We start from the raw sequence: 14305 nt of genomic DNA on the forward strand, positions 1-14305 counted from the left end.
TCAGAAATTGTGGGTTCTATCTAGTTACTATACTTACCAGCTATGGAATCATGAATACTGAGTAAGATAATGGATAGATAGCTGAAAACACATAATACAAATCTGGTTAAAATAAACAGTTCTGTTATTTGACCTCTAAGGTTTTTTTGTTTTGTTTTGTTTTTTTATTAATGTGACAAGCGTATTTCAAAATGGTTAGAATAATAATAGGTTTTATAAGTAGTATTAAATTCAGCAATGTTCTGCAATTAAGGCATTGGAATTCTCAGGACATTAATGTCAATGTTTGAACTTATTCAAAACTGGACAGTCATTTGCATGTTTGTTAAGGAGAGAGCTCTCTGAAGTAATATATTTTGTGCTCACCATATTTAACTCAGCCATGTTTGGAGAACAACTTCCAGAAGCAGGAACAGAGAGCTTATCATAACAGGAACAGGCACTATTTTAATATTTTAGAAAGTCATTTTAAAGTTTCATGACAAATATTATGGAGCTTATTATAAGCTTATATATATATATATATACACACACATATACACATATATATATATACACACATATACGTGTGTGTGTGTATACCTGTTGTTCAATAATAACCACCATAGACTTTATTTTCCATTAAGCTTGAGCTATATGAAACTTTAAAAAAGGAGTACTGGATAATCAATAATTTTATCAAGGTATCCAAAGCATTAGTAGTCATGAGCATACAAGCTAATGCCAAGAATTATCTGTATTTTCAACTCAAAAAGGATTATAATCTCCACAGTTTAAAATTCTGGTGGTTATGGGTAATGATCTTAGCTGATTGTATAATTAATTCCCAAGAGAGATATCTGATGATGTCATATCTAGTTTCAATCTGTTATCAAATAATTGTACAAATTTTGTCCATCTAAACTTCAGACATCAATGTCAGCTACCTCAGAGGATTTCTGTTAAGATCAAATGGGAATTGTCTTAGGGGCACCTGGGTGGCTCAGTCAGTTAGGCAGCTATATTCGGCTCAGGTCATGATCCCAGGGTCCTGGGATTGAGTCCTGCATTAGGCTCCCTGCTCAGTGGGGAGTCTGCTCCTCCCTCTCCCTCTGCCTACTTGTGCTCTGTCAGATAAATAAATATTAAATAAATAATCTTAGAAAAATAAAATAAAATAAAAAACAATGGGAATTGTCTTTGAAATCTAAAAGGCAGAACCCCTCATTACCATTAGGCCAGAGAACACAAGCATATTTCTATAGATAATATAGCTAAGAGTTTGTCACCTTACCTCATGTAATTAAAAAAAAAAAAATCTGAATGTATAGGAATGGCCAACTGAAAAAAAACCTTCCATTAAATCCACTTTCAGATTTTCATTTATTCATTCCTATGAATGAATGCATAAACCAATAGGACAGGAAAATACACACAACTTTGAAACAAGCTCATCAATATGCCAAAATGCTGAAATCTATAGTTACTTTTATTACTCTTTCTAGATAAATGAAGATTGGGAAAGTTTAGCTTTAAGTTGAAGGAAGAAATGAGTGGAAGAACTGCAAAAATGAGTGGCCAAGCTTAGTAATTACTGTATTTTAAACAACTTACAACTCTTTCCTCTCCCAAACAAAGCTCCAACTAGCTACAGGGAATAGTAACTGACGGACTAGATGTTTTAAACGGGATAGAACTAATTTTAAGGAGCCATTCTAAAGCCTTATGACAGATTTAAAAAATAAACTACATAGACCTGTGTGCATAAAACTTGTCATATTTCTTAGTAATTTTCTAAAGATATTCAAATATCATAGAAGCAGTAGCTAACCACCCTCCACAAAAATACAAAATTACAATAATCCTATCAATAAGGCTCTTTCATTAAAAGCATCTGCTTTTCTAATCGTATTTTGAATCAAATGTCTTTTATATGCAATAGATCATGACAAATCCATTAAACTCCTATAAAAATCTCAAGCTACGCATGCCTTCCACTACCACTTGAACCCTCATTTAGCTTTAAATGCTCTTTTTTTGTATGCAGTCAATCGGGACCATATTGTTTTGTGCCTGTATGAAAAAAGTCACTAGACTCTTCCGTGTCAATAAGGAGAGGAAGCGATCAGCATCCAATGGCCTAAATTAGGTACTCATGTCATGATTACGTCAGTAGAATAAAACTTTCGGCACAAGAATAATCTGTTTTGAAATAAACACCTCCAGCTGAAAAACATTAGAAGCCAAGTGGTGTGCCCACCTTTCCTGGAATATATCCTGTGTTTATCTCATATAGACTGTTGATATAAAAATGATGCAGTTAACCACATAGCAACCTAATATTATCTTCATCAGTATCTGAAATACACGGTCACTGGTTAGTTTTTTGTTTGATTAATGCTATTATGCAGTATAAATGACCTTAATAATGACCAGTTTACTTGAAATATTTCGTTATGTGCACTGTGTTCTTAGCAACTTAACAAAATGTCGAATGTTAAGTGTATTGGAGGAGGCAGGTTTTTAATTGAGTCACAAATAACTGTACATAAGGTAAATGATGAGAAGTTAGGATTTAAATAGCAGGTGTTGGCACCCTGCAGAGTAAGTATTTTATAGACTATTTGCATTTAGAATCACCGGGCAGATTTGTGAAAAAGACTCCCAAGCCCCACTGAAAACCTACTGCATCAGTCTATGGGGATGAGGCCCTGCATTTTTCGCAATCATCCAGGTGATTCTAATCACATTAAAACTTGAAAACCACTGCTCTAGGACTAGGGGCAGAACGAGATGACATATTTTGTAGTTGGAATGCTCAAAATGTAAACATGTTCCCAAGGAGAATGTTAACAAATGTTAAAAATTCGTCATGTTTTATCTCCTCTGTTGGATTACACTAAACTCTGAATAAAGGCATGTGTCTTTTTGTGATTAATTAATTAACTGGTTGACTGGCTCATTTTGCATTCATTTAACAAGTTACTGGGTATCATTTACGAGCTTGGCGCTATCCTGATGTGGACCTTTTCTTGTTATGGATAAGACAGCAATTAAAAGGTTTCAAAGATATTCCTCACCATATTTTTTACTTGAAAGATGTTCACTAGTTCTCCCTAGGATATTGTTGCTCTTCAGAATAAAGTAAGGTCCTTTCCAGTACCTATAGATTTTAACAATTTCTTAAAATAATCACTGAAAATAAAACTGCTGCTTGGAAATTACAAAAACGTATCCCAAAGTCACAAAATGGAATTTTAAAAGCCTCATTTCAGTGACCAATATTTAAGACCTTTGCTCCTCTTTAGAGAATACCATAAATACTGAATTTTACAGTATAGAAAGTACGCAGCTACAGTCTCCTAAAAGGTATCCAACAAACAATGGATAATAGGGATACTGATACAAAGTTTATGTGTGTGTTTTACATCTATATATTTAAATAAAATGTGTAATATATATTTGTATATTGAAATTAATGCAATATATTTAAATAGATTTATTTAAATATTATATTTAAATAAAATTTTCAATAGCTTATAGCTGGCATGAAAAGCACAAAGACAACCTAAATGTCCCTTAGAATGTCCTAACTGGATGCGATCTTATGGATTATCTCGTTCAATCCCCTGATTTTATATGTGTGGAATATGAAGCTCAGAAAAGATGAGAAACTTGACCCAAGGCTACTCACCTAAATTAGCAAAATCGCTATTCTTGGGTTCCTGTTGTTGGATTTAACATTTTTTGTAGCCTCACGTCGGGTGCTGTAAATATGTGTCAGTTCTTCCAAACAGAAGAACTAGAACGCTGATAATCTATGGTATTTTTAATTTCCTTATGGTCTAACAATGTGAAGCAAAAAGAGAGAAAGAAGTGGCAAGAACAGCTGGCCAATATTTAAACTAATGTAAACTTTTTTTCACCTTAAAAGGAACTCAAAATTCAAACATGTACTTCAGAGTTCCACGAGGAAAAACTATAGATTTAAACCTAAATAACTAAGCATGTGGCCAATCGGCAAGTACGTGTGTGCACTTACTGCCACGTCATTTAGATCCTTGTGTGCCGTGCACTTGGTGCGAGGGGAAATAAGCTGGAGAGAGGAGTGTCTAAAATCTCAGTGCCGAGCAGAAAGCCACGCCCCTGAGCCTCCGCGATATGCTAACAGATTGTAACTGTGACACTGGAGCAGATCCTCTTAGCCAGAAGAAGATAGGAAGCTGCCCTCCCACTGTCAAGCATTTAGATAAGAGGAATTCAGGTTGAGGGGAAATGAGAGTCATGTAGCAGTAGCCACTTGTGAGTCCAGCAGCAGAAGAAAATACACAAGGTAGCTTCTCACAAAAAAAAAAAAAAAAAAAGGAAAGAAAATAAAAGAAAAAAAAGACAGAAACCCCAAGCCAATGATAAAAGTCATCATTTTAGTTAAACACTATACAAAATACAACCGATTACAGACTACCTAAAACTGTGGGAGGATTAGGTTATAAGAGTTCTGACCACACAGCTCAGCCTTTAAAGAGATTTCAATAGAGATTTTTAAGTTTCCTAAATATCATCTCCTCCTAATAACTAATTCATTAACGTTCACCCCAGATTGCCTATTGGGTTCCCTTCAATCCACAATTATACATTAGGAACCCAGGGTATGATTCAGAAAGATCAGGGCAGGAGGAAGATGATTCACATGTTAAGCTTCCGGTAATTTTTAAATATTTACAATTTCCTAAATTTCCTCCTAATTTATCCGCAAACAGCATCAGTTTACTAGTGAGCAAGTGCAACTGCACAGTGACAAACCACCCACAAGGCAAAATGTATCTCTAGCACTCAGCGGTCCTTGGTCCACAGGGGCTGTGCAACCAGGTCTCAAAGTCCTTTCTGAGTTCTCCGTAGGGTCCTCTCTTCATTAGCAGCTTTTCTCAAAATATTCATGAAAGGTAAGAACTAAGTCTAAACAAACAAACAACTCTAAACAATATACAGGAGCCAGAATCTCTTGCTTCCTCTCTGTACTATCACCTGTATGGGAATGAGTTATACAATGTTTAAAAACGGAATTCTACTTCATACCCAACTGGAACAAAGATCCTTTCTATGACCCATAGAACATATGGCACATAGTTGTGCCTCAACTTTCCCCCTAAATTTATTGCCCTGTAAGATGGAGTTAATGATAGTATCTTCCTCAGAAGATTGTTTTGAAGGTGAACTATGTGATGCATGTGATGGGTTGATGCTGCGTTTGGTAGACAGTAAATACCCCATAAATACCAACTATTGTTAGTACCATCAAAAAAGGTAGTGGCAGTTATAACTACACTGAAATCTGAGATCCTCTCTGCAGTGCATGTAGTGAAACCCCATAAACAAGAAATTGGTGCTTATTAAATGAATTCCTGCTCCACTGATAAATTATTAGTGTCAATTATGCTCACACAACAGCCTTATTTTGCCTCTTTCTCAGTAATTAACAACACTCAAAACTTCTCAGCCCTAAGTATTGCCTCATCCTAACCAGGGAAAAGAAGAATCATTTTGTTCCTTAGTTGGACAAGAATGCCAGGCTTTAGAGCTTCACTGTACAGGGATGTTGCCATTTTTTTCTTCATTCTAGAGCTTACCAAATCCATTAATTTATAGCCATGCTGAAATTCTGAACAACCACTTCAATGTAAGAATTACATCTTTCATTTCTTTCTCATGCTGCAATAGCAAAGCACATACATCTGATCATCCCTGACTCTGAGACTTAGAGCATGATGCAATTTCCAATTTAAAAACTTTTTTATCAGAGCACACTTCACAAGCGAAGCTGCCTTGCTATTCCAACCAAAATACAGTGAGGTCTGCGAGGAAACTTGCAGTAATAAATTTTAAAATGCTTGATACCTAGTCACTGAGCAAACCGTCGTGAGAACAAGTGTCAGGGGAGGAAGAGAATTTATTCTTAATAGAAGTAACACCAACGATGAACATTTAGGGAGCATGTGCTGTGTGCCAGACACTGGCCTAACTCTTTGAGGAAAGTGTCGTTATTACGTCTACTTTAAAGATGAGGAACCTGAGACATAACGAGGTGAACAGGCAGTCCGACCCCAGTTTCAAGTTCTTATCCACTGTCATACGTAGAGATGCTGTGGCTTTTATACACATTCCATTCAAACACAGCATACCTCAATTCTCGCAAAATGCTCCAAACACTAAACCAAAATCTCTGCTTCGATTTTTTTTAACCTTTATGGCCATGGAAGAAGCAAACAAAGAGCACACTTCGAAAATCAGAATGGAGTCCATAAAGAAGCCAAGATCTATAAAGAACTTCTCAAACTCAACACCCAAAAAACAAATAATCAAGTCAAAAAATGGGCAGAAGACATGAGCAGACACTTCTCCGAAGAAGACATACAAATGGCTAACAGACACATGAAAAAATGTTCATCATCATTAGCCATCAGGGAAATTCAAATCAAAACCACACTGAGATACCACCTTACACCAGTTAGAATGGCAAAAATGGACAGGGAAAGAAACAACAAATGTTGGAGAGGTTGTGGAGAAAGGGGAACCCTCTTACACTGTTGGTGGGAATGCAAGCTGGTACAGCCACTTTGGAAAACAGTGTGGAGGTTCCTCAAAAAATTAAAAATAGAGCTAACCTATGGCCCAGCAATTGCACTCCTAGGTATTTACCCCAAAGACACAGATGTAGTGAAAAGAAGGGCCACATGCACCCCAGTGTTCATAGCAGCAATGTCTGCAATAGCCAAACTGTGGAAAGAGCCGAGATGCCCTTCAACAGACGAATGGATAAAGAAGATGTGGTCCATATATACAATGGAATATTACTCAGCCATCAGAAAGGATGAATACCCAACTTTTACATCAACATGGATGGGACTGGAGGAGATTATGCTAAGTGAAATAAGTCAAGCAGAGAAAGTCAATTATCATATGGTTTCACTTATTTGTGGAACATAAGGAATAGCATGGAGAACATTAGGAGAAGGAAGGGAAAAATGAAGCGGGGGGGGGAATCGGAGGGAGAGATGAACCATGAGAGACTATGGACTCTGAGAAACAAACAGGGTTTTAGAGGGGAGGGGGTGGGGGGATGGGTTAGCCTGGTGATGGGTATTAAGGAGGGCACGTACTGCATGGAGCACTGGGTGTTATAGGAAAACAATGGATCATGGATCACTACATCCAAAACTAATGATGTATGGTGACTAACATAACATAATAAAATTTAAAAAAAGAAAAAAAAAGAAACCAACTAATCATTCCTACCTCAAGTCTGTCTGTCCGCATTAATTTCTGTGCGGCAGCTGCAGCAGCCGCAGGTACAGGGACCCCAGGATTCCCTGTAACCAACATTGGTGCGGTCGGCAAGATCTCTGCTGGAACCAGGCTCGGGGACACAGGTCCCAGGTAGGGATTAAAGGCTGCTGATGCATTGGTGGCTAAGCTTGGTGCAACTGAAAACATTGGCTGAAAAAGAAAATAAAAAGCAAAATTTAATCTACAGGTCTTGGCCCGAATTTGATATCCCACATTACATATCGATCCTTCATCCATCCACCCATCCATAATCCATTCTTCCTTCCCTCCCCTCCCTCCTTTCATTTAACTCTGTTTCTTTACTCCCACTAGGGATAAGAATGTTTCTTAAATAAGCAGTCATCCAGTCAATGTTTTTCTAAAATATAATAGGTGATTAACCCATTAAATTTCTGCTGGGATTTTGAAACTTGGGTGTCTATAATACTTGTAATTTCTTTTTGAATAATAGATCAGTTATTCAATGCAGTAATTTCTTGTGGTCACCTCATCTCCATTTTTGTCCTGATTTAATCCTAGAAACTTGTCTAAGAAATAATTTTATAATTGCTATGTCAGATGAACTTGAAAGATCTGTTTACAACAGTTAATGGGTTGCAAGTATCCTATTATCTGGAATAAATAAAGCAGAACTCCCAGCAGATAACAAAGTTTCACAGTCAATATAAACTGTGAATAAATCTCATGGGATATGTGAAAGATGATGATGACACAATTTCTTTTGAACACACAAGGTAAAGTATTTGGCATATTCACTTGTTGTATGTTTTTCTGGAGAAACTATAAATATTCCACCAGCTTATCACACACTTGTGAAATATTTAACAAAGAATTTACCTTACTAGGAAGAAACCATTCTGAATTTGAAGTCTGAGACAGAAAGCTAAACAAATGCTACATGATTTTTCAAGGAAATACACAAGGTAGCACTGACTAAAATATCACAAGATAGAATTTCTGCCAGAAATGCTTTCATGGATATAGGAGGGTGGTTTCTATTTGTGATATGACAATTTGCGTATCAGGAAATACATCTGTTCTTGAGTAGAATTAAATAATTTACCTGAAAGCTACTTTAATGATTTGCTTTTCCAGTTTTTTTAAAGCATAATATAGCACAACAATTTTCCACCTTATGGGTGGTGTATTTTTAACTTCCTGATTCAATGGGGTTTCAATTCTTGAAGTTTAATATTTTGTGTAATAATAATGTTTGTCTCCAAAACTCAGAAACTCATGGACAAAATGGATCCTGTTCTTTAAAGGACTTCTTAACAATTAATTTTCTTTACCCTACCGTAAGGAACAGAATCGCAGAAATTTTTTAGAATGAAGGGAATGTTAGAATGTAGCTAATTCTTCCCTCTTATAGAAATAAGAAGTTAGATGAACACTGAGTTTACACAGAATTCAAGAGAGCTTTGGAATAAAGTTCTATGCAATTGAGATGTAAAAGTAATTCTTATAGCTCAAAAGAAATGTTTTTAAAAAATAAAATATGTCCTTATTTAGTCTGGCCCTGACTTATCCTGTATTTAGAAGAGTACAATGGAATTCAAGTGTTCTTTTTCTTGGGGCAGTGGTTCTCAAGTACGTACGGGCGATTTTGCCTTGTAGGGCACATTTGGCAATGTCTGGAGACATTTCTGATTGTCACAGCTTGGGGGTGCTGTTGCATCTAATGCGTAGAGGCCAGGGATGCTGCTAGGTGGCCTGCAACACACAGGACAGCCCCTCACACCAAAGAATTATCCAGCCCCAAATGTCAATAGTGTTTAGGTTGAAAATCCCTGTCCTAAGGGACGCACTCGTCTTTTGACTTCACAAACTGTTTTAGGACAAAATCTTTGCAGCTAGTGTATACATTCTTACTAAGAAGACCATGGAAAATAGAAATATTTCATACATAATTTGATTCACTTGGGAGAAGAAACAATAACACCGTACATTCCACTGGGATTTTCAAGTTATAATTACGCCTCCAGACGTGCTGGTTTGAATGCCATGGTTAGCTACCCTGCCAGGTCGGTGGCTCCTGCCTGATGAAGTGGCCTCAAGCAATACCTCTGATGCACACCCCCATCCCTGCCCAAAACACTGACAACCGGAAACTACCTGAGTGCTCCAGATACTAACAATCCATAATCGGTCAGAAACTGGGGCCCAGAGCAATCTCTGTCCATCAACAGTTACTTGAATAGCAGCTGACCTTATGCTGCCCCACTGTCTAATGGCTGCTAAGGCATTACCATGGCGAGGGCTGACCTGTACGGTGAGTCCATGTTGAACTTGGACTTCTATTCAGAAATATTCAGGTCGAACATACACTGTTACATACTGTCAGATACAAAATGTGCCATTCCAACCAGACCAGCACTCTAATGTTCTATATTAGGTATTTAAAAATTATAAGAAATTTAGCATAAAAGACCAGAAGACCAGTTTAAAATATGGAGAACACAGCCAGTCCATATCATTCCTCTTCATATTCTATTGCTATGAATTAACATGGATTTCCAGGTAGTGGATTTTTAATGTATACTCTGGAAAGGTACTGAGATGTTTATGTCATTGTACATTATTTAGAAGCAGAGGTCAAATTTACAAACGTATTTGGAGGCAAGAAAATCATTCTTTTTTTTTTTCCTAAGGAAAGCATTCTTATTTTAAGAAAATAAGACCAGTGACCAATAAAATGCAGCTCTGTTAAAGCTCAGTGAATAAACTTATAATCCATGATGCATATAATGCAGCAGTTGCATGTCACAAATAAAAGGATACTTCCCCTAAATAAAAATATTGATCTCACTAACTGGCAACAATTTTCCTGCTGGATTGTTTCTACAGAGATGTCACATGAATTGATTTTCTAACTTAATGCAGCAGAGCAAATGCAAATCTGAAAAATTTTAGGGCACCATCCCCAAGTAAAATCTAGCAGCTTGAAAAATCTAAAACATCAACTATTCAGCAAGCATTCTCTCCAATTGTTCTCTCTCCAGATAAGTGAAGCTATTTGCTAAACCAGCAGAGGATCAATAATAATAGCTCTATACTTTGAAACTTGATTCCAAAAGCTGCTCCCAGAAAGTGCAACATTCCTTCCTTTATTTAGAGGTTTTGTAAATTTGTTACATTCCTTCTTCAAAGAGCACCTTGTTGGAGGTAGGTCACCGCGTGGCCCCATCAGTGCCCTAATCGGATTAGAGAGGCACTTGAACTTCTGCGCTGCCAAGTCTCCTTTCCGAAAGCCATCCTGCAGAGGGTTTCGGCAGAATCGCAAGGACGGACATTAATGCTATGGTTTTATCAAGTGCATCCTATTTTCTCTGAGGTATCCACAGGATAACATACAACTATGTAACTGGCATATCTGATACTGACTACGTCCTTGTAATAACGATTTACAGATATCTTTGTTCCTGGAAGGCATAAGGAAGGTTGGCTTATGATTGCCTTTTGCCAGTGAACACCCTCAGCAGAGAAAAACAAATTGCAACCCTACTAAATGCTCGTGCATTTATGGGCTAATCACTTGTTTGTTGTAGACATTTGATTCCATTAAAGTAATCAGGCTTTATTAGAAATTAAAATGATATTCAATTTCACATGATGACCCTAGTTAAATGTGTGCAAACATGATTATTACTATAATTCCTTCTATTTATTGTGTGCCAGGCATTGTGCTAAGTGCTTTACCTACGTTACTGTATTTAATGCACATAACAGTAAAATGTAAACTCCATGGGCAAATAAAGCCAAAAACTCCATTGTTTCTGTTTTGAGTTGGGGGGCAGATATCTGTATCGTTCACTGCTAAATCCCCAAGATCTAGCTAGATGCCTAGCACATAGTAAGTACTCAATAAATATACACTGAATAAGTGAGTGAATGAAGGAATGTGTGGATGAATTACAGTCTTGTCAGGTGGGTTTTATTAGTCCCCCCCATTTTGCCGACAGGGTAAAGGGCTCACATAGATTACATATCCATCATCACAAAGGAGAGCATGAAAGACTTAAGATCTGGACACAGGTGTGTCTGGTTCCAGGTGATCCTGAAACCAGTGATTCTCGGGGCTGGCTGGCCATTAGAATCCTCTGGAGAACTTCAACCCCTGAACGCCCTGGCCCTCCCCACTCATCACAATCCCGTCAGTACTATTTAAAACTCTCCTGGGACATTCCCCTTCTATACATTACGTGGTCTCCTACTACTGAAAAACAGAAACAAGTTCCGATTTTGGATTGTATGTGAGGTCTCCAAGGAGACATGTTTCCTCACAGCTTTCTTCTCTACAATGCTTTTCCCTCTACATGGAAGGTTGTTCCTGCCCAGGCCTCCTGCTTAATTCTAATCACGCTTCAAGAATCACGACTCTCTCTTCAAGTTTCCCCTGATCCGCCCACATCTCCAACTACGAAGAGGTTTTTTCCTACCCTCTGTTACCACAGAACTCCTCACCACTCGAATTTGGCATTGATCACCACATGTGTTTACTTAACCCTCTCTCCTCCTCAAACTAGACTGCAGCCATCCGAGTGTGACTTCTGCACGCTTCCTTCACCCTGCACGGAGCCTGTGGCTGCCATCGACACACCCCCTCTGCACACACTTCTTTCATGGCGGTATTAATGCATTTGCTGTGTTTCTCCAGCACACAAACTCACTAGCAAATGCATTAAATATTTTCTAGTATAGCTATGTGAATGTTAAAAAAAAAAAAAAAGTGATTTAATGTTACTTCCTTTCCACTTGACAATGTAATCATTAATTGATCGAGGATGCTTGTTTGAAAAGTATAATTTCTTTTAGTTTTGTTTTGCAGCTTTTTTAAAATACTGAGCTTTCTAAGTTTCAGTACCGTGGTATTACCATGCTGTAATGTTGCAAATATCATAGGGGCCCTAACTTATTTTAATACATTATGTGAAACAGTGTTTGTGATTTTTTAAAAAATGGAGTATATGTAATAAATAGTATCTAATCAGTATTTGATACGATTTATGGAATACAATTTTTTCAGATTTTTCTAGATTTTACCTTTGTGCATGTGCGTGTGTGTGTGTGTGTTTGTAAAGGTTGAACCTGCAAGTAGTAAAAAAATAAAGCTTTTTTTGTTCCTTGACAGCACATAATCAAGGTGTAAAAAGCCATGTTTCTGGGTACACTCAACCCTGTATAGGACTGAGAGAAGTCCCTGTGAACAATTATTTTGGATATTAAACAGCCAAAGATTAAGGGGCGTTCCCAACAAATTCACATTACAATCTCTTTTTTTTTTTTCCCCTAAGAGTGTAGCATATGACTCTAATAAAATAAGAAATACTATTTTAAAGTCTGCTTCTAGACCGACTTGTTGACTGGGCAAATCACAGTGACCACCTGGCTTTATTTTTAATCTCACCTTACCACTTCAATCTAGCTTTCCTGAAGTAACAAACATTTACATAAAGAAGACTCACTTCTGGCCCAGCGAGTAAAAAGGTATCAACACATATGGCCTGGTCCCTAAGATTCGGGCCTGTCTGCAAGCTGCTCGAGGAAGCACCGGCCGGCTCCTTGACTGAAAAAGGCACTAGATGGAGCACGGACGACGGCCGTGGTGGCCACATTTTACTGGAAATGCTTTCTCAGAAGTGGCCTTATCTCAATCACTAGGTTGGGAAACCTGGAGGGTAAAGCACTAGGTTGGGAAACCTGGAGGGTAAAGCAATTTAAGAATTCTAGGTGTTCCTGGAAATGTGACATATGGTGACTTCAAAGCTTTCAGCACTCAGCCACCAACAACCGTGAGGTGGGAACACCAGGACAGCAAAGGTGAGGCGACGGGGACAGCAAGAGAGCTCCCAAGACTTTTTAGCTAAGTCCGGTAACTTTGCATTTCTTTTTCCCTAGGCTACTTCAAATTCATGAAATGCACAGGAATTCAACTTGAGTTATGTACCTCAAGGCAGCTAGGTGTGTGTGTACCTTAAGGGGAGCTGCCCTCAGACATTACCGATGGCCAAGGCTAAGCTTTGGGAGAGCGGGGAAAAGGCACAGGAGTGGAGTGGAAGTGCAGAGCTCAGACACAGCTCTTCATAACCATTCCTTATGCAGAGCTCTTCAAGGGCAATGACAAAAGCCTGGAATCGACGGAACTGCTGAAGACATCTTTCTGGGATGGATCAAAGAAACACACCAGATGCTTCCAAGTTGTGAGCCACAAGATACGGTCTATATTTGGTTAGGTTGCTTAGTTTTCTGGTTGGATCATCTCTGCATCAGAGAGTACATAGCAATGTAATAATTTTTTTTTTTAAAGTAGTACTTAGAAAAAAATCCAAATATTTAATTTTTTACATTTGGATAATCAAATACTATAGGTCTTCCATTTCTCTTCAAAGATCACATAATAAAGAGAAATACGATCTTTTTACATTTTTCTTAGGGGCTTAGGAATGATAATAGAATTAATGCCAGTTACTTAATAATTTCTTATGCAAATTTTAGGGAGTAGACACACAGGTAAATTCAATTACTTATTTTCAACTACTTATTTTCTTATCTTATGAAACAGAAATAATTATGAAATTGTTAGGAACTTGCAGATAATAATATATTTGAAACTTATCACTATATGTTAATGAAGGTCAGAGATTTTAAATGAATCAACGACGGACCCAGAGCTGGTTGGTGGCATATCTCCAATTAGTGTTTCTACAGCCTGAATGCTAGCACCTGAACAGCTTGGGTTAAAATCTTGGCCCTACTAAGCACTAGCTATGTACCTTGGGCAAATTACTTAACCTTTCCAAACCTCTTGTGTCTTTATGAGGGTTGCTGGAGTGGTGGGGGGTGGGAAGGATGGGGTGGCTGGGTGATAGACATCGGGGAGGGTATGTGCTATGGTGAGCGTTGTGAATTGTGTAAGACTGATGAATCACAGACCGGTACCTCTCAAACAAATAATACATTATATGTTAAAAAAAAAAAAAAA

The 14305-nt window shown here is 37.7% G+C and overlaps 1 protein-coding gene across 15 annotated transcripts in view; it reads right to left on the bottom strand.

The window, feature by feature from the left end:
* The window catches only part of MBNL1 (muscleblind like splicing regulator 1), a 202955-nt gene that overhangs the window by 24984 nt on the left and 163666 nt on the right, over nt 1-14305 (bottom strand). For all 15 annotated transcript variants that reach the window (XM_032408416.1, XM_032408418.1, XM_032408413.1 and 12 more), the window contains one exon: nt 7273-7473. In XM_032408416.1, the coding sequence (XP_032264307.1) occupies nt 7273-7473 (201 nt within the window). The remainder of the gene's footprint in view (nt 1-7272; nt 7474-14305) is intronic.

This window comes from Phoca vitulina, unplaced genomic scaffold (assembly GCF_004348235.1).
Source record: "Phoca vitulina isolate PV1807 unplaced genomic scaffold, GSC_HSeal_1.0 scaffold10, whole genome shotgun sequence".
NCBI lineage: Eukaryota > Metazoa > Chordata > Mammalia > Carnivora > Phocidae > Phoca > Phoca vitulina.